At 42.6% G+C, this 21,795-nt stretch overlaps 1 protein-coding gene across 3 annotated transcripts in view; it reads left to right on the forward strand.

Annotated features, from left to right (window-relative positions):
• The first annotated feature begins 10,221 nt into the window (after positions 1 to 10,221).
• The window catches only part of LOC128693038 (2-hydroxyacyl-CoA lyase 2), an 89,927-nt gene continuing 78,353 nt past the window's right edge, over positions 10,222 to 21,795 (forward strand). Inside the window, exons 1-2 of one of the 3 annotated variants that reach the window (XM_053782533.2) lie at positions 10,222 to 10,242; positions 17,277 to 17,420. In XM_053782533.2, coding sequence (XP_053638508.2) covers positions 17,307 to 17,420 — 114 coding nt within the window. In that variant the 5' untranslated portion in view covers positions 10,222 to 10,242; positions 17,277 to 17,306. Of the gene's footprint in view, positions 10,243 to 10,482; positions 10,635 to 10,766; positions 10,787 to 17,276; positions 17,421 to 21,795 lie in introns of those variants that run through there. The other 2 variants (XM_053782529.2, XM_070092149.1) reach the window with 2 other exon arrangements.

A 21,795-nucleotide genomic window follows, 5' to 3' on the forward strand; every position in this document is an offset into this window, starting at 1 on the left:
TACTCCAGTATGGGCCTAACGTACACAGTGTACAGTGTCTTGAATGATTCCTTATTAAGATATCGAAACGCTATTCTTAGGTTTGCCAGGCACCCATATGCTGAAGCAGTTATCTGGTTGATGTGTGCCTCCGGTGACGTGCTCGGTGTATAAAAGGATTTGTTTGGTGTTCTGGTAGCGGGGAGTAAATGATACGTCTTCGGAGGCTTCTTACTTTATTGTTAAGGCGTGGTGGGTACACAGGCTTGTGTGTTGTGCCCATGGCCCGGGCAGGGCCATCCCACGAGCGAGAGCTAGGAGTAGGCCTTGTGTCTTCCTGCTAGGCTGCTGTGAGAAATAGGCAAGGGCATGCAGGCTGACGTGCCCACCGAGAGGCCTAGCTACAGAGGGCAGCACCTTAGTGGCACGAAATATGAACTAAGCTGGCAGACAGCATGGGCTGTCTGTGCAGACAGTACAGGCTGTCTACATACGCTCGGCCACCTACCGCGCGTCGTCCCGATGCCACAATACTGGTGGTAAAAGAAACTCGGTCTCTCTCTCGTAGGAACAGGGCACAGAACACAAAATAAAAACATATATATACATATGGACATGGAAAAAAACTTCCTACAGGGAGGGAAGAAAAAAACATGTGGGGTATGCTAAACATCGTGGTCATAGGCAGTGAGCGTCGAAGGGCATCACTGCACGCCTTCCTGCGTCTAGACAGATACTGCAACACAGGAGACATCGCTGCGGCTGAGCTGTGACGTAACAGGTTACGGTCTCCTCTGGAACGGTGAAGCAGTCATCGTAGGAGTCGCTGCAGGTGTTCACTCAACCTGGGGCACGACATGCTGGTGCCCTCGAGTGAGGCATCGACAAAACTCGGCAACTGGGCAGGACTTCTGGCAAGCGACTCAGGAGGACACTTCTCGACTGGTACTGTCGCTGGGCTGTCACTGCCGGCGAGCGTGGAGCGAGTTGTGGAGCGAGTCGTGGCAGAGACGACTGGGCGAAACATCTGGGAGTCGTAACATCATACACCAGACTGCAGTGAGAGAGCTAGCAGTCAAACAGGTTACAGAGGTACATAATTGGTCCAGGGACTGGACTCCAAAGTTTTGATAGCTGAGCAAGTTACAGAGGTAATGAATTCACAATTTACAAATGTAATGAACTCACAATTTACAAAGGTAATGAACTCCAGGTAGGTCTAGTCACAATCATGACAAGTTACAAAGGTATTTACAGATTACAGAGGTACGTAATGGGTCCAGGGACTGGGCTCCCAAAGTTGTGATGGCTGAACTAGGTACAAGGTAATGAACTCACAAGTTACAAAGGTAATGAATCCTGTAAGAATGGTTACTTACGTTTATACATGGCTACAATCATGAACAAATTATAGTGTAATGAGCAATTCACACTTCCACACCCGGTCACAACTGTAGTGAGTTATTGGTGCAAATATTGATTGTTGAGACACACACACACACATACAAATTCATACACACACACACACACACACACACATAAACACACACACACACACACACACACACACACACACACACACACACACATACACACACACACACACACACACACATACACAAACTCATACACACGCACACACACTCATACACACGCACACACACACTCATACACACGCACACACACACACTCATACACACACACACACTCATGCACACACACACACTCATATACACTCATACACATACACACGCACACACAAACACACACACACACACACGGGAACAGTCTATAGTTTTAAGGCGAGGTATGATAGAGCTCATGGAGCAGGGAGAGAGAGGACCTAGTAGCAATCAGCGAAGAGGCGGGGCCAGGAGCTGCGACTCGACCCCTGCAACCACAAATAGGTGAGTACAAATAGGTGAGTACACAGGAGCTTGGACTCGACCCCTGCAATCTCAACTAGGTGAGTGCACACACATACACACACACACACACACACACACACACACACACACACACACACACACACACACACACACACACACACACACACACACACACACATGCACACATGTGGTAATGCTTTATTTACAGCTAGCAAAGTCAGGGTATTTCTCCAGAATGGTCTGCAATATACCACTGTGGATAAAGTACTTTGCCATTTCTTGAACATTTATGAGCGAGTTGTTTCTAAATTCATTAATTTTATCGCACTCCAGTACATAATGACGCAGGGTGTGACAATAGTCCATCTGGCAAAGTTTACATTTCGTTTGGTCTACATCTGGTGGTGGTGATTTAACCTGCCAAAGATACTTGTAACCCAGCCGGAGCCGGGCAGTAGTGACATCCAAGAGTCTGCTTATTTTGTTGGATGCACCATAGACATGTGGCTCCTCCTGCATGATAGAATGATGATAGATGGACTCACTGGTGTCAATCTCCCTGAGCCTTAAGTCCATAAAATTCAGTTGAAGTTCTTTTCGTATTATTGTTCTCAAACTACTACCTGACAAGCCAAGATTGTAATCTGTAATCTACTCCCTCTTTGAAAGCATACAGCTTAGCCAATTTATCAGTTCTATCATGCATCTGAAGACCAATGTGAGATGGAATCCACAGCATGTGCACTCTGACTCCACTGTCCACAATCCTACCATACCTGTGTCTGGCTTCTGACACAAGTATGCAACAATTTATGCTTAATGAGTTGAGAGCATTTATGGACGACAGAGAATCAGTTACAATTAAACTGTCAATCTTTGATACATAGATGCATTTCAGTGCAAGGAGTATGGCAAACAGTTCTGTCTGAAGGGTAGAGGCCCAATTATTGATGCGTGCTCCAATTTCTTTAAGAGAGCCATCACTCTGTACGACAACAGCAGCACTACCAGCTGCACCAGTGGATTGGTGAACAGAACCATCAGCGTAAATAATTTGCGAGAGTGTGTGCTATGTGACTAAGTTATCAATACAGCTTAAGGCCTCATGTTTGGCTTCAAGGCGAAGTTTTGGTTGTGATTTAAGAAGTAGTTTGGGGGGAAATGGAGGAATGGTAGTTTGGAATGGGGTAATATTCCATGGAGCGGAGAAGTGCCGCTGTTGCCTTACTTGACATAGATCATGTATCTGATTCATGCGGAGGTCGGTTCCAGTTTTTTCGGTCCATCTGGAGGAGTGTTCACCAGTGCTGAGGAAAGTTTGGAGGGCTTCTGTGCAGGGGTTTGAATGAGCTTGCCTGAGCATATTAACCCCAATTAGGATATTTCTTTCAGTAACACGATCTCTTATGCTTGGAATATCAAGTTCTTTTTGCATATTTAAAATTTTGGCAGTACGAGGGCATCCTAAAATGATCCTCATTGCTTCGTTCTGCAGTTTTTCCAGCCCTCCAAGCTTCCAGTCAGACACAAGAGCAAGTAGTGGCGCAGCATAATCAACCAATGATCTAATATAAGCAAGATACATCATTTTCACAATTTTAACATTAGCACCATACCTGGGGTGAAGCCCTGCCACAACTCTAAGTGCTCTTAGTCGTTCTTTGTATTGGCGACAAAGTCTTGTTACAACAGGTCCAAGTAGTGGAACCTCAAAACCTAGATACCTGTATCTGCTTACATATTCTAGAAGAGACCCATCATGCAATTGGATCTGACGAACTGTGCCTCTCTGTCGAGGAGGACGCCTATTGAGTATCTTTGTTTTATCAGTAGAGATTATCAACCCCAGGTCCTGACACGAGGCTAGTACATGATTAAGAATGTTTTGGGTGTTGGAGAATCCGGTGGTGTGAATCATTATATCATCAGCAAAACTAATCACATAATGATGGGGCTGACTAGGCATAGCATTAAGTAATGCATTAATTAGAATATTGAACAGTGTGGGACTGAGCACACCTCCCTGTGGGGTTCCTAATTCAAAGTCTTTAGTTACACTTCTATGTCCCTGGAACAACACAGACGATTTTCTGTTGGACAGGTAGCCTTTAATCCAGCGGAGAAGCCATCCTCCAACATCCATTCTGGCAAGTTCACTAATGATTACATGTCGGTTGGCTACATCGAAAGCGGATTTAAGGTCAAGGAAGGTAGTGTATGAGCTGTCAGTGTGCAGGGTGAGAAAGGTGGCTATGCAATCATGCACGCTCTTTCCATGCATGAAACCATGTAACCGGGGAGACAAAAATTGTTTGATTCTGTACATGAGACGATTAAGAATCATTCTCTCAAATGTTTTACACAAGCAGCTAGTAAGAGATATTGGCCAAAATGCATTTTGTTGATTGGGCTTAGGAATTGGAATGATGAGGCTGTTGGTCCAAGATTGAGGGAGCTCCCCAGTTACATAGCTCATGTTATATAATTCAAGTAATGGATTACCTGGTCAAAGTGACATCATCTTCGTGCAGGCTGCTCACTGAAGCTTGTGACATGAGGCTGACACAGCGCCTGCCGACAGGGTAACTGCGGCTTGACTAGTGTCATTGAATCTCTCTGCAGTTGGAGTTATAGCAGAGGTTAGTCTAAGCATCCCCAGACTTGTTTCTCTACATATAACTGCACTCTGAAGGTCTGGCCGTGAAGTGAAACAAATCTCGACGGGAATCATAGCAGGTACGATTCTGCAGAACATCACGAGCGACGAGCATAAAAGCTTTCTGTACAAGGGGGCTCGGGCTCAGGGCTGTCTGATAACAACTGGCAAATGCACTGGTCACATCGGGTGACTTAGCACAGTGGTGCTACTCAGGTCTGGCTCAGACCTCACTGGACACACGGAAACTACACACCCGCGGTACATACGGTACACTAACATGTGAGAACACTGACTGAGAGGAATTAATTAACACACGACATATATCTTCTCTCAATCTTCTCGACAATACTGAAATAATTACTAGAAACACTCGATGTGACATCATGTGATGTCAGGCGTGATGTCGCGAGGTGACGTCAGCAGCACTGTGACGTCAGCAGACATCTCGAGGTGACGTCAGGCAGACATCGTGACGTCATGAAGTCGGGCAGCATCGTCGGTGACGTCAATGTGATGCGGGCAGCAGACCACAGCATGAGGCCTGGGACATCTGGTAACTCACGTGACTTGTAGATACACGTGACATCGCCCACACCCACGTGGCGTCGTGATCCACATGGTGTCGTGATCTACGTGGCATGCTGATCTACGTGGCTTGCTGATCTATGTAGCTTCGAGTGGCCTCGGGTACTCAGATACACAGCTCTGGCAATGAATCACACGAAAAACAGCAGAAAACACAGCAGAGGGAGTGAGTAGTGGTGAGTGGTGTATGGTAGGCTGGTGAGGTGTGAGAGTACAGCAGGGCGAGGCAAGGAGCGGCTACTTCCTCCTCCCACAAACACATGGAGAACTCACACTTGACATAGAAATCGCCACAAAACTCACCTCTGGCTTGCTGAAACAGCTGTGCTGAGCTGAACAACAACAGCAACATACAAGTGACGCTGAACACATGACTTGAGAAACAGTGTGGGACGCTGTAGCGTGGGGTCACTGGGACACCACTTACAATTCTCGGAGAAATTCGGCAAATTTCGGCTGGATCCTGCTTGTACCTGAGTCTGGATGCTCAAACGTGCAGACACGACATCAGGATAACTCGTTAAGAGACAGATGCTTCTTGCATGGGATGATGAAGTGAAGATGACTTCATTCCTTCCTTCCTCTCTCTGGGCAAACACAACTGCTGCGACCACCGCTGCTACCATTTATAAAAGGATTTGTTTAGATGTTCTGGTAGCGGGGAGTAAATGATACATCTTCGGAGGCTTCTTACTTTATTGTTAAGTCGTGGTGCGTACACAGGCTTGTGTGTTGTGCCCATGGCCCGGGCAGGGCCATCCCACGAGAGAGAGCTAGGAGTAGGCCTTGTGTCTTCCTGCTAGGCCGCTGTGAGAGTGAGACAAGGGCATGCAGGCTGACGTGCCCACCAAGAGGCCTAGCTACAGAGGGCAGCCCCTTAGTGGCACAAAATATGAACTAAGCTGGCAGACAGCATGGGCTGTCTGTGCAGACAGTACAGGCTGTCTACAGGTGTTATGGTCACCCCAAGATCTTTCTCCTTGAGTGAGGTTTGCAGTCTTTGTCCACCTAGCCTATACTCTGTCTGCGGTCTTATTTGCCCTTCTCCAATCTTCATGACTTTGCATGGTTGAATTCTTGAAACCAGTTTCTGGACCACGTGTCCAGTCTGACCAGGTCTCTTTGTAGTCCTGCCTGATCCTTATCCGATGTAGGATGACAAAGTTGATCCCATGTATCAGAAATCTTCCCTATTTATTTACAATTTACAATTTGAGCATACATACAGAGGTACAAAAAAATACAGATAAGAGCAGCATGCCAAAGCCACTTATACTATGCATAGCATTTCGGGCTGGCTTAAAATTAACTAAGCAATGATGAAATCAGTGATAATACATTATTGTAAACAGATAACTATAAAGCACAAATGAGTATTACAAAGACAGGTCATATGGTTGCATGCATTGTTGTACATTATGAGGATAGACTGAGGTTCCTGAATCTACACTCTCTAGAAAGGCATAGAATTAGGGGGGTTATGATTGAGGTGTATAAATGGAAGACAGGAATAAATATAGGGGATGTAAATAACGTGCTGAAAATATCTAGCCTAGACAGGACTCGTAGCAATGGTTTTAAGTTGGAAAAATTCAGATTCAGGAAGGATATAGGAAAGCACTGGTTTGGTAATAGAGTTGTGGATGAGTGGAACAAACTCCCAAGTACAGTTATTGAGGCTAAAACGTTGTGTAGTTTTAAAAATAGGTTAGATAAATACATGAGTGGGTGTGGGTGGGTGTGAGTTGGACCTGATTAGCTTGTGCTACTAGGTCAGTTGTCGTGTTCCTTCCTTAAGTAAATGTGACCTGCCCTGACTAGGTTGGGGCATTGGCTTAAGCCTTTAGGAGACTTGGACATGCCTCGCATGGGCCAGTAGGCCTGCTGCAGTGTTCCTTCTTTCTTATGTTCTTATGTTATGTTCTTAACAGGGACACTTCAGAGTCTATCTCTTCCATCATGTCATTCACATATATGAAAAATAGCACTGGTCCTAGAACTGACCCCTGTGGGACCCCGCTCGTCACAGGCGTCCAGGTGTGTGTGTGTGTGTACTCGCCTAGTTGAGGTTGCAGGGATCGATTCATAGCTCCTGGCCCCTCCACTTCACTGGCCGCTACTGGGTCACTCTCCCTGCACTATGAGCTTTATCATACCTCTGCTTAAAGCTATGTGTGTGTGTGCGTGTGTACTCACCTAATTGTGGTTACAGGGGTCGAGACTCAGCTCCTCCCCCACCCCCCGTGTGTGTGTACTCACCTAATTGTGGTTGCAGGGGTCGAGACTCAGCTCCTGGCCCCGCCTCTTCACCGACCGTTACTAGGTCCTCTCTCCCCCTGCTCCACGAGCTTTATCATATCTCGTCTTAAAACTATGTATAGTTCCTGCCTCCATTACATCGCTTGCCAGACTATTCCACTTCCTAACTACTCTGTGACTGAAGAAATACTTCCTAACATCCCTTTGACTCATCTGAGTCTTCAGCTTCCAATTATGACCCCTTGTTTCTGTGTCCCATCTCTGGAGCATCCTGTCTCTGTCCACCTTGTCTATTCCACGTAGTATTTTGTATGTCGTTATCATGTCTCCCCTGACCCTCCTGTCCTCCAGTGTTGTCAGACCGATTTCCCTTAACCTTTCCCCATAGGACGTTCCCCTTAGCTCTGGAACTAGCCTTGTTGCAAACCTTTGCACTTTCTCTAATTTCTTGACGTGTTTGACCAGGTGTGGGTTCCGAACTGGTGCTGCATACTCCAGTATGGGCCTGACGTACACAGTGTATAAAGTCTTGAAGGATTCCTTACTGACGTACCGGAATGCTATTCTCAGGTTTGCCAAGCGCCCTTATGCCGCAGCCATAATACCAACTTACCTCATAATTTGTAATATTTTAAAATAAAGAATTAAACTAAGTCTGCCCGAAATGCCTAGCCATGCTAGGCGTTCTAGTGGTACACTCTGTAATCATTATTTAACTACATGTAAACCACACAACAACCAAATTCTGTAAATTCAACATTGTAATCTTTATAGAGAATAAACTTTGAATTTGAATTTGAATTTGAATGTGTGCTTCTGGCGATGTACTCGGTATTATACTCACTCCTAGGTCTTTCTCCTTGAGTGAGGTTTGCAGCCTTTGGCCACCTAGCTTATACTCTGTCTGCAGTCTTCTTTGCCCTCCTCCGATCTTCATGACTTTGCATTTGGCGGGGTTAAATTCTAGGAGCCAGTTTCTGGACCACACATCCAGCCTGTCTAGGTCTCTTTGTAGACCTATCTGGTCCACGTCTGATTTAATTCTCCTCATTAACTTCACGTCATCTGCAAACAGGGACACTTCTGAGTCTATCCCTTCCGTCATGTCGTTCACATATACCAAGAATAGCACTGGTCCCAGGACTGACCCCTTTGGGAACCCCGCTCGTCACTGGGGCCCACTGTGATACCTCATCACGGACCATGACTCGCTGTTGCCTCCCTGTTAGGTATTCTCTGATCCATTGCAGTGCCCTTCCTGTTATACGTGCCTGTTCCTCTAGCTTCTGTACTAATCTCTTGTGAGGAACTGTGTCGAAGGCCTTATTGCAGTCCAAGAAAATGCAATCAACCCACCCCTCCCTCTCATTTCTTACTTCAGTTACCTTGTCGTAAAACTCCAGAAGGTTTGTGACACAGGATTTGCCTTCCGTGAATCCGTGCTGGTTGGCATTTATACTCTTGTTCAGTTCCAGGTGCTCCACCACTCTCCTCCTGGAGTTTACCTGGAGAGAGTTTCGGGGGTCAACGCCCCCGCGGCCCGGTCTGTGACCAGGCCTCCTGGTGGATCAGCGCCTGATCAACCAGGCTGTTGCTGCTGGCTGCACGCAAACCAACGTACGAGCCACAGCCCGGCTGATCAGGAACTGACTTTAGGTGCTTGTCCAGTGCCAGCTTGAAGACTGCCAGGGGTCTGTTGGTAATCCCCCTTATGTGTGCTGGGAGGCAGTTGAACAGTCTCGGGCCCCTGACACTTATTGTATGGTCTCTTAACGTGCTAGTGACACCCCTGCTTTTCATTGGGGGGATGGTGCATCGTCTGCCAAGTCTTTTGCTTTCGTAGTGAGTGATTTTCGTGTGCAAGTTCGGTACTAGTCCCTCTAGGATTTTCCAGGTGTATATAATCATGTATCTCTCCCTCCTGCGTTCCAGGGAATACAGGTTTAGAAACCTCAAGCGCTCCCAATAATTGAGGTGTTTTATCTCCGTTATGCGCGCTGTGAAAGTTCTCTGTACATTTTCTAGGTCGGCAATTTCACCTGCCTTGAAAGGTGCTGTTAGAGTGCAGCAATATTCCAGCCTAGATAGAACAAGTGACCTGAAGAGTGTCATCATGGGCTTGGCCTCCCTCCTGATAATCTTTTCCAAGACTTTGCATACTATACATGTCAGTGACACTGGTCTATAATTTAGTGCTTCATTTCTGTCTCCCTTCTTAAAGATGGGGACTACATTTGCCTTCTTCCATACTTCAGGTAGTTGCCCAGTTTCAAGGGAAGCGTTGAAGATTTTGGTTAGTGGAACACGTAGTGTCCCTGCTCCCTGTCTAAGGACCCACGGAGAGATGTTGTCCGGTCCCACCGCCTTTGAGGTATCAAGGTCACTTAGGAGCTTCTCCACCTCCTCAGCTGTGTGTAATTCATCCAAAACTGGTTGGTATATCCCTTGTTGCTGTACGCCACTGTTTTGTCTTCCCGTTGTCCCTTCAGCCTCCACTGTAAATACTTCCTGTGTGTGTGTGTACTCACCTATTTGTGGTTGCAGAGGTCGAGTCTTAGCTCCTGGCCCCGTGTGTGTGTGTGTGTGTGTATACTCGCCTATTTGTGGTTGCAGGGATCTGATCACAGTTCCCGGCCCCGGGTGCTACTGTTGACCATAACCCGGATTGAAATAAGTTAGAGTTTTTGACTTTATTGGGTTATTCTAGGCTATTTTCTGCGTAAGTTAATATATAAGACGATTTCATAATTTAAACTTGTGAATTAATCTATCTTGATGTGTACTACGCACTACATACACATACCCGGTAGTCAAAGAATTAAGAGGCATGTAATAGGCCCAGGGACTACACCCAACTTCTTTGTTTGTTAGGTAAGTTACAATGGTAATGAAGTATTGTATACTGAATTGAGATCTGGACCTGAATATACTAAAAAAAGTGGTTTTAACAAGTTATAATTGTCTAGATTCGCATATTTTTTATGGTCGCTTAGTTTACCATAACTTATTATAATTTTTTATTATTATTACTTTGCTATAGTGAGTCAAATATTGAGCAATGATTGAAGTGTATAATATAGAAGTGAGAGCTGGAGACAGCTGAGTGATGAGTGATATTATTAAACTATCTGACAACAACCTTTGTACTGGCCAGGAGTGCTTGTTATCACTACTGTTGTAGCTGTGTTGGTGACCACACTTGTTTCTTTATTGCTGTAGCTGTGTTGGTGAGCACACCTGTCTGCACTGCTGTACCTGTGTTGGTGAGCACATGATTGCTACACATGTGATAGCACATGACACTGCTATAGCTGTTAGTGACCACCTCTCTACACTGCTGTACCTGTGTTAGTGACCACCTCTCTACACTGCTGTACCTGTGTTAGTGACCACCTCTCTACACTGCTGTACCTGTGTTAGTGACTACCTCTCTACACTGCTGTACCTGTGTTAGTGACCACCTCTCTACACTGCTGTATCTGTGGCGAGTACATGACACTGCTGTGCATGTGTAGGTGACAACACCCGTCTACATCTACACTGCTGTACCTGTGTTGATCACATCTGTCACTACACAATTGTACCTGTGTTGGTGAGCACACCACATACTCTACACTGCTGTACCCATGTTGGTGAGGACACTGTCTTTACACTGCTGTACATGTGTTGAAGACAGTCCCAACATTCTTATAGTAGAAAGACAGTGTCATGTAGACTCCATACTGAATTTTAAAAACATAATGTACTTATAGATGCACATCATCGAGAATTGTACCTTCGAGTACTTGCACTGTTACATCTTATGAATAGTGTCTTGCTGAAATATACAAGGGACATTGTAATGCGAGTATGTTAGCAAAAGATCTGTGTCTTGGTGTATATGTACCGAGTTTTTTTTATTCCCTAATTTGAAGAATGAATCTTAAATGATTTTAAGTGTGCAGGTGAATTGCAACCTCTTGCTACAGTTTAAAAGAATAACAGTGGAGCACTACAGTAAGCTTATTTGCCCATACTAGTTAGGTCTAACTCATATCAAACCACACCCAGTTCAAATTAAATTTTATTTCTTTGCAGAGGTTATAACGTGTAAATGCATATAAAGTGTTGATGGGTACAAAGAAAGCCCTGTTACTTAAGCTACCCAAAGTTCTTGCTTCTAAGTTAAGTTCTCGTCTTAAAACTTTATCAGCCTGGTATAAATGTATTTGTATTCGTGTGAGAATCATGTTACATTGCTTAGTGATTGTAGAATGTAGATACAGTATAAAAAAAATAATTTGAGGACAACCCCAGTGTCCTCGGAACTATTTATTGTCAGCACGATATTTGTTTTGTCTCCTTTAGATTTTGTGTACAGTGTATCATCCTTGACGCAATTTTAGTACAAACGGTAGTAATTTATATTCATATTTGTATCGTACAAAAGTGCATGCTTTGATGACTTAACCTAGGAAAGCTGTACATTTCTGTTAATAGCTATGTATGTTTATCTACATGTGGGTTACAAAATTTACAGTAATACTTTTACCTAATTCACTTGAAAGATGAAAGTTTTTAATTACTTACACCAATGGGTTAATAAATGATTCCTAAATCTTAAAACTTCAAATCTAGATGCCCAAAGTTCATACATTATTAATACTACATTGTAGTATAAATTTTTTTTTTTTTTTTTTTTTTTTTTTTTTTTTTTTTTTTTTTTTTTTTTTTTTTATTATCACACCGGCCGATTCCCACCAAGGCAGGGTGGCCCGAAAAAGAAAAACTTTCACCATCATTCACTCCATCACTGTCTTGCCAGAAGGGTGCTTTACACTACAGTTTTTAAACTGCAACATTAACACCCCTCCTTCAGAGTGCAGGCACTGTACTTCCCATCTCCAGGACTCAAGTCCGGCCTGCCGGTTTCCCTGAATCCCTTCATAAATGTTACTTTGCTCACACTCCAACAGCACGTCAAGTATTAAAAACCATTTGTCTCCATTCACTCCTATCAAACACGCTCAAGCATGCCTGCTGGAAGTCCAAGCCCCTCGCACACAAAACCTCCTTTACCCCCTCCCTCCAACCCTTCCTAGGCCGACCCCTACCCCGCCTTCCTTCCACTACAGACTGATACACTCTTGAAGTCATTCTGTTTCGCTCCATTCTCTCTACATGTCCGAACCACCTCAACAACCCTTCCTCAGCCCTCTGGACAACAGTTTTGGTAATCCCGCACCTCCTCCTAACTTCCAAACTACGAATTCTCTGCATTATATTCACACCACACATTGCCCTCAGACATGACATCTCCACTGCCTCCAGCCTTCTCCTCGCTGCAACATTCATCACCCACGCTTCACACCCATATAAGAGCGTTGGTAAAACTATACTCTCATACATTCCCCTCTTTGCCTCCAAGGACAAAGTTCTTTGTCTCCACAGACTCCTAAGTGCACCACTCACTCTTTTTCCCTCATCAATTCTATGATTCACCTCATCTTTCATAGACCCATCCGCTGACACGTCCACTCCCAAATATCTGAATACGTTCACCTCCTCCATACTCTCTCCCTCCAATCTGATATTCAATCTTTCATCACCTAATCTTTTTGTTATCCTCATAACCTTACTCTTTCCTGTATTCACCTTTAATTTTCTTCTTTTGCACACCCTACCAAATTCATCCACCAATCTCTGCAACTTCTCTTCAGAATCTCCCAAGAGCACAGTGTCATCAGCAAAGAGCAGCTGTGACAACTCCCACTTTGTGTGTGATTCTTTATCTTTTAACTCCACGCCTCTTGCCAAGACCCTCGCATTTACTTCTCTTACAACCCCATCTATAAATATATTAAACAACCACGGTGACATCACACATCCTTGTCTAAGGCCTACTTTTACTGGGAAAAAATTTCCCTCTTTCCTACATACTCTAACTTGAGCCTCACTATCCTCGTAAAAACTCTTCACTGCTTTCAGTAACCTACCTCCTACACCATACACTTGCAACATCTGCCACATTGCCCCCCTATCCACCCTGTCATACGCCTTTTCCAAATCCATAAATGCCACAAAGACCTCTTTAGCCTTATCTAAATACTGTTCACTTATATGTTTCACTGTAAACACCTGGTCCACACACCCCCTACCTTTCCTAAAGCCTCCTTGTTCATCTGCTATCCTATTCTCCGTCTTACTCTTAATTCTTTCAATTATAACTCTACCATACACTTTACCAGGTACACTCAACAGACTTATCCCCCTATAATTTTTGCACTCTCTTTTATCCCCTTTGCCTTTATACAAAGGAACTATGCATGCTCTCTGCCAATCCCTAGGTACCTTACCCTCTTCCATACATTTATTAAACAATTGCACCAACCACTCCAAAACTATATCCCCACCTGCTTTTAACATTTCTATCTTTATCCCATCAATCCCGGCTGCTTTACCCCCTTTCATTTTACCTACTGCCTCACGAACTTCCCCCACACTCACAACTGGCTCTTCCTCACTCCTACAAGATGTTATTCCTCCTTGCCCTATACACGAAATCACAGCTTCCCTATCTTCATCAACATTTAACAATTCCTCAAAATATTCCTTCCATCTTCCCAATACCTCTAACTCTCCATTTAATAACTCTCCTCTCCTATTTTTAACTGACAAATCCATTTGTTCTCTAGGCTTTCTTAACTTGTTAATCTCACTCCAAAACTTTTTCTTATTTTCAACAAAATTTGTTGATAACATCTCACCCACTCTCTCATTTGCTCTCTTTTTACATTGCTTCACCACTCTCTTAACCTCTCTCTTTTTCTCCATATACTCTTCCCTCCTTGCATCACTTCTACTTTGTAAAAACTTCTCATATGCTAACTTTTTCTCCCTTACTACTCTCTTTACATCATCATTCCACCAATCGCTCCTCTTCCCTCCTGCACCCACTTTCCTGTAACCACAAACTTCTGCTGAACACTCTAACACTACATTTTTAAACCTACCCCATACCTCTTCGACCCCATTGCCTATGCTCTCATTAGCCCATCTATCCTCCAATAGCTGTTTATATCTTACCCTAACTGCCTCCTCTTTTAGTTTATAAACCTTCACCTCTCTCTTCCCTGATGCTTCTATTCTCCTTGTATCCCATCTATCTTTTACTCTCAGTGTAGCTACAACTAGAAAGTGATCTGATATATCTGTGGCCCCTCTATAAACATGTACATCCTGAAGTCTACTCAACAGTCTTTTATCTACCAATACATAATCCAACAAACTACTGTCATTTCGCCCTACATCATATCGTGTATACTTATTTATCCTCTTTTTCTTAAAATATGTATTACCTATAACTAAACCCCTTTCTATACAAAGTTCAATCAAAGGGCTCCCATTATCATTTACACCTGGCACCCCAAACTTACCTACCACACCCTCTCTAAAAGTTTCTCCTACTTTAGCATTCAAGTCCCCTACCACAATTACTCTCTCACTTGGTTCAAAGGCTCCTATACATTCACTTAACATCTCCCAAAATCTCTCTCTCTCCTCTGCATTCCTCTCTTCTCCAGGTGCATACACGCTTATTATGACCCACTTCTCGCATCCAACCTTTACTTTAATCCACATAATTCTTGAATTTACACATTCATATTCTCTTTTCTCCTTCCATAACTGATCATTTAACATTACTGCTAGTATAAATATCTACCCAAAATGATACTGCCTTACACCCAATTATAGCATTCTCATACTGTAAACTACTTTCAACAACTTGCAATGTTATACGTATTTCCATAATATAATTTCAATATTCATTATTGAAACTATTGTAATTAAAGTAAAATTATACTCTGCTATAAACAAAAAAAAATGTACAAGTTAAAATGTGATCAATTTCTTTAGCATTAAGTAGTCTGTAAGCCATTAAATTAAGTCTGCCCATAATGACTAGGCATGATAGTGGCTCTTTGCACTGTAACTCATTATTGTAATTTCATCTGTGTAATCTTGCAAAGAAATAAAATTTGTTTTGTTTTATAAAGCCAAGCAGTGGATTATTTACAGTGGGATTCTTGGGTACTCTCCCTTGGATGCAATCCACAACTCCTACTCACAAGTACAGTGGACCCCCGGTTAATGATATTTTTTCATTCCAGAAGTATGTTCAGGTGCCAGTACTGACCGAATTTGTTCCCATAAGGAATATTGTGAAGTAGATTAGTCCATTTCAGACCCCCAAATATACACGTACAAACGCACTTACATAAATACACTTACATAATTGGTCGCATTGGAAGGTGATCGTTAAGCGGGGGTCCACTGTATCTACTTACTGCTTGGTGAACATGGGCAGTAGCTGCTGGGAGACTGTCTCTCACATTGCCCCTGATTAGAAGTTGAGTTTTCTCAGTTATGATCTGAGTGCTGTAACAGTGAGCAAAGGAATACCTCTTTGAGCTACATAAGAAACTTTGGTCAAGACAGTTACTGTAATACATATCCTAGGCATAGATTATACTATCAGTTTATTACAAATTTAGTTTCTAACAGTGTACAGGCAGGCCCTACTTGTACAGCAGGTTATCTGTAATTTGCAGTAATTTTACTTTGTTACCTGGTGGAGAGATGGTGTCAACTGGCATGAATGATAGTGGCAACTTGGAATAACCTTTAATCAGAGGAGCTTTGAAGCTCTGCTATTGAAAATGTAGATGGTTGTTATGGCTATCAAACATTGTTTCTTAACATATTCCTCAAATATTTGTGCCACTGAGATATCACTCAACATTTTTTATTAGTTCAACTGTATGACACTTGTGGGCTTAAGCTTAGTTTTATTTATTAAAGTTTCTGCTCAGCACTGAGAACTACACATTCCATCTTGGCATCACCACCTGCTTTAGAAACCATTGTTAACTACATTTAATTTGTTAGTCACAAAAAGCACTAAATCTAGGGAAAAATTGGATACTAAATGATGTTATACATGAGTGAGCACAAACAGTAAACTAACATGGGTACCCTACAGCTCAAGAAATGGCGAAATCGGACAGGTCCTGGATGTGGCAGCTTTGGCCTGGCAGACAAACATTAAAATGGTCTAACTTGGTCTGATGCTTCAGAAGACGTCTGAATGCTATTCCTACAGACAAAATCTGGAATTACTCCTTTCCCCCCTGTTTAGTCTGATACTTCCAATATGTATTTATCCAATAAGTTTTTGATCTTAAATTGCCCAAGTCCATTACTGAGAGGATTTTAATGTAATCATTAAAAAAATTAATTTGATATGCATTTAAAGAAATGTGATTAGACATGAGAATTTTCTAGTTAATTAAGATGTGTTAAACCATGGAATGGGTGAAGTTTGAACCCAGAGCGAGTTAAAACTCCAGGGCAGGATGTAAGCCACTTGGCCAGCTGGCTTCAATACATTTAGTTGGATAAATCTTATTATAGCCAGCTGGCCAAGTGGCTTATGCACTGGCCTGGAGTTTCGACTTGCTCACCATCAGTTCAAACCCTACCTCTTCTGTGGTTTGTTTACAATCATGTTAAGATTTCATTGGTTAAAATGTGATAGTTTATCTATGGTATGATTTTGTTGGCTAACTAATTTAAAAAAATTGTAATTGGTTACTGTTGTACAGGCAGTCTCTTCAGTGAGGTTGGCCCAGCCTCACTGTGGTCAGATATGTGACACATAATTTATCACCATCTAGATTTTATTTTAATTATGTATAGTATATACATAAAAGCACCTATGGTAGTTAGACTGACATGTGAAAACAGTAATTCAGTAAGACTAGAAATTACTCAAACCTTTCTATTGCAGGATTAAAGTTAAACTATTTTACCTAATTATTTATCAGTTTATAAATTTTGTTTTAAATAAACTAATTTTTATTTAGGATGAATAAGGCAGTCTTGCAGTGTACAAGATGGATGACAGCTTATTACCACTGTTTACTCTGTTTGCTTCCACAACCCTCATTGGTTTGGCTATAGGGAAGACCTTATCCAGGTTTCATCTTCCATATATTTGGTTGCACAAGGTTGGTATAATTTGCTGTATTGCTGATCATGAGAAAATGTTAGAGTTTTTTCATGTACAGTGGTCCCTCGTTTATAGTCATTAATCCGTTCCTGGAAGTGCGACTATTATCGAAATAGACTATTTTCGAATCGATTTTCCCCATAAGAAGTAATGTAAATAGTACAATTAATCCGTTCCTGACACCCAGAAGCATTAAAACAAAAAATTTTTTTACATGAAATATAGATGTAGTACATAAACAATACAATGGGACATGATGAATGAAACATTAACAGCATAACACTTGCCTTTATTGGCGATTCTTCTTAGTGTATGGAAGACTGGAGGAGGAGAGATTGGATTACTGTTTGGAAGGGGAATCCCCTTCCATCAACACCTCGGGTACCAAGTACTTTTCTGGGGTTACTCCTCTTCTGTTTCTCAATGCCACTAGGACCAGCTTGAGTCACTGGAGTCCTGTCTCGCAAAAAGTGTCCAGAGTGCTCTGTTTCTGGCGTCTCTTTAAAACTTGCCTAAAATGGGCCAAGACTCTGTCACTGTACAAGTTGCCAATATGGCTTGCATCATTCTTCTCAGGGTGATGTTTCTCCATAAATCTTTCCATCTTACCCCACATTTCAAAAATCTTAATTTCTGAAGAAGGCACCTTCTTCCATCTCTCTTCCTCCTCTGCAGCAAGATTCTGAGCTGCGATCTGTTGCTGTTCCTGCTGAAGCTCTTGCAGCTCCTTGGTAGTTAGCTCTTCATTGTGGTCCTCCACCAACTCTTCCACATCCTCCAAACTCGCATCCAACCCCATGGAACTCCCCAATGCCACAATAGATTTCACAACTGACATAGGCTCATCATGGTCAGCCATAAACCCTTCAAAATCCCTCTTGTGGACACACTCTGGCCACAATTTTCTCCAAGCAGCAACAGCTTCCTTGATTTCCTTTTTCTTTGCCATGATGGAAGATATGGTTGTATGGGGGTTTGTTATACATCCTGGCCAGTTCGGCCACACGTGCGCCACTTGCATATTGTTCAATGATGTTTTTCTTAGTCAATCGTATTTCTTGCCTTCTTTACCAAAGGCTTGGCACTAGGAGCTTTCTTTGGAGCCATGGTAGCTTATTTAGCACTGGCAAGCACTAAAATGAATGGAATATTGTGAAATATTTCGTATGAACAAGTGAGGGGACCGTCGCTCACTGGTAAACAATGGCACACTGGCTGGGAAGGGAGGCAGAGGCGACTCAGTGCCGTGAGTACGTGTCCAGGACGAATGGCAATTAGCGAGTCAACCAACCATTTGCGAGCCAATGTTTGGACAAAAATAACGTGACTATTTCCGAAAAGGACGACTATCGAGCCCGACGATTATCGAGGGACCACTGTACTGTAACAAAAAAAAATTAGTCGGACCCTTATGATAAAATTGCATACTATAATTTTAATGGAAAGGTTAAATGATTTTGAAGTACAATTTATTATTATTCACTTTGGACATGGATATTAGAATGCAAGCCATGCAAATTACATTATGCTTTTGGAGATCTTTAAAAAGTTTGGTAATTCACTGGCACAAAAGAATTTTTAGAATATAATACATTTCTTTGACAGATTATTCTTGCTTAACAAAGGTATTAGAAACAAATTCATGATATTCACTTTTAACTTCCTTTTACAAAAAGTTAAAAGTGAATATAGGGAAGAGTAAGGTGACGAGGATAACAAAAAAAAAATTACGTAACTGAAGATTGGATATCAGATTGGAGGGAGAGAGTACGGAGGAGGTGAATGTGTTCAGATATTTGGGAGTGGATGTGTCAGCAGATGGGTCTATAAAGGATGAAGTGAATCACAGAATTGAAGCGGGGAAAAAGGTGAGTGGTGCACTGAGGAGTCTGTGGAGATGAAGAACTTTATCCATGAAAGCAAAGAGGGGAATGTATGAGAGTATAGTTATACCAATGCTCTTGTATGGGTGTGAGGCATGGGTTGTGAATGTTGCAACAAGGAGACAGCTGGAGGCAGTGGAGATGTCATGGCTGAGGGCAATGTGTGGTGTGGATATAATGCAGAGAATCCATAGTTTGGAGATTAGGAGTATGTGTGGGATTACCAAAACTATTATCCAGAGGGCTGAGGAAGGGTTATTGAGTTGGTTTGGACATGTAGAGAGGATGGAACAAAATAGAATGACTTCGAGAGCATGTAAATCTGTAGTGGAGGGAAGGCAGGGTAGGGGTCGGCGTAGGAAGGGTTGGAGGGAGGGGGTAAAGGGGGTTTTGTGTGCGAGTGGCTTGGACTTCCAGCAAGCGTGCACGAGCGTGTTTGACAGGAGTAAATGGAGACGAATGGTTTTTAGGACATGTGCTGTTGGAGTGTAGGCAAGGTAACATTTATGAAGGGATTTGGGGAAACCGGCAGGCTGGACTTGATTCCTGGAGATGGGAAGTACAGTGCCAGCACTCTGAAGGAGGGGTGCTAATTTTGCAGTTTTATAACTGTAGTGTTAGCATGCCTTTGGCAAGACAGTGATGGAATGAATGATGAAAGTTTTTCTTTTTCGCACCACTCTGCCTTGGTGGGAAATGGCTGATGTGTCAATAAAAAAATTTCTGATATGAAAGTTTGTTAAGCAGTCTGGTTTTCTCATTAAGCCCCGTTTATAGTACAGTACAGCACAGCCTCTCCTCACTTGACGACGGAGTTCCATTCCTAAAACTACGTCTGTAAACTAAATCATCGCTAGGTGAGGAGCATACTATAATGGTAGTCATCCATCTTTTAACCCATAAACGGTCCAGGCAGATCTATGTTCACGTGTAGTGCTCCAAAAGTAGATCTACTTTTTTTTACATATTTTCAAATACAGTGGACCCTCGCTTAATGATCACCTCCCAATGCGACCAATTATGTAAGTGTATTTATGTAAGTGCGTTTGTACGTGTATGTTTGGGGGTCTGAAATGGACTAATCTACTTCACAATATTCCTTATGGGAACAAATACGGTTAGTACTGGCACCTGAACATACTTCTGGAATGAAAAAATATCGTTAACCGGGGGTCCACTGTATAACAAAAAAAAAAAAAATTACTTTTACATTTACTTTCAAATGTTGAAAAAACGTATATATACGTTTGGACCATTTACGGGTTAATATTGTTTTAATGTCACCTTTGCACCATTTATGTATAACATTTCTGGTATTTTTTTAAATGTTTATTCAGTAGTTTACTGTACTATATTGTAATAAACAGAATAGAGGAAATCAGCTCTTAATATACATTATTTAGGTATGCATGCTGGTCAGAGCCTGTCATAAGTCAGAGTTGTCGGTAAAAGAGTACAGTGGACCTCCTGAGTTTTGTGATTCCTGCATTTTGTGAATTTTGCCTTGCGGCAACTTTTCGTCAAAATATAGCCTTGCGTTTTGTGATTTGCTTTGCGATTCGTTGGTCATACGGTACGTGTCTGAACAGTCTGTGTCTGCACACTCCATTGTCAGTGTGGCATTGTTTGTTGCCGAGTAACCATTACCCCCCACGTGTTCGTACAATACATTTCATCATAATCCATTGGCTTTTTGTGCTTGCAACTGCTAAATAAGCCACCATGGGCCCAAAGAACACTCCTAGTGCCAGCCCTTTGGTAAAGAATGTGAGAAGCACGATAAAATTAAAGAAATTGCAAAATATGAAAGTGGAGTGTGTGTGGCCGAGCTTGCCAGGATGTATGGGAAGCCCTATTCAAACATCACTTCCACTGTGGTGGAGAAAAAGGAAATCAAGGAAGCTGTTGTTGTGAAAAGGGGTAGATATGCTCACAAGAGATCGCAAATAATCGAAGATGTAGAGAATTTGTTGGTGTGGACCAACCAAAAACAATTAGCAGGAGATAGTGTTATGCAGTCGATAATTTGTGAAAAGGCAAGGCAGTTGCATGCCAATCTCGTAAAGAAAATGCCTGGAACGAGTGCTGATGTTAGTGAATTTAAGGCCAGCAAAGGTTGGTTTGAGAGATTTAAGAAGCGTAGTGGCATACACAGTGGTAAGGCATGGCAAGGCTACAAGTTCTGACAAATGTGTGGCTGAAAAATTCGTGCATGAATTCAAGGTTTACGTAGTATGAAGGATTCCTTCCCCAATAATTGTTCAGTTGTGACGAAACAGGCCTCTTTTAGAAGAAAGTGCCAAAGAGGACCTACATCACATAGGAGGAAAAGGGCACTGCCAGGACACAAGCCTTTGAAAGACAGGCTAACACTCTTGTTCTGTGGTAATGCTAGTGGGGATTTCAGAGTGAAGCCTTTACTGGTGTATCACTCTGAAAATCCCAGTGTTTTCAAGAAAGTGTTGCCAAGAGTAAATTGTGTGTGATGTG

This window comes from Cherax quadricarinatus, chromosome 38, assembly GCF_038502225.1.
Source record: "Cherax quadricarinatus isolate ZL_2023a chromosome 38, ASM3850222v1, whole genome shotgun sequence".
NCBI classification, from domain to species: domain Eukaryota; kingdom Metazoa; phylum Arthropoda; class Malacostraca; order Decapoda; family Parastacidae; genus Cherax; species Cherax quadricarinatus.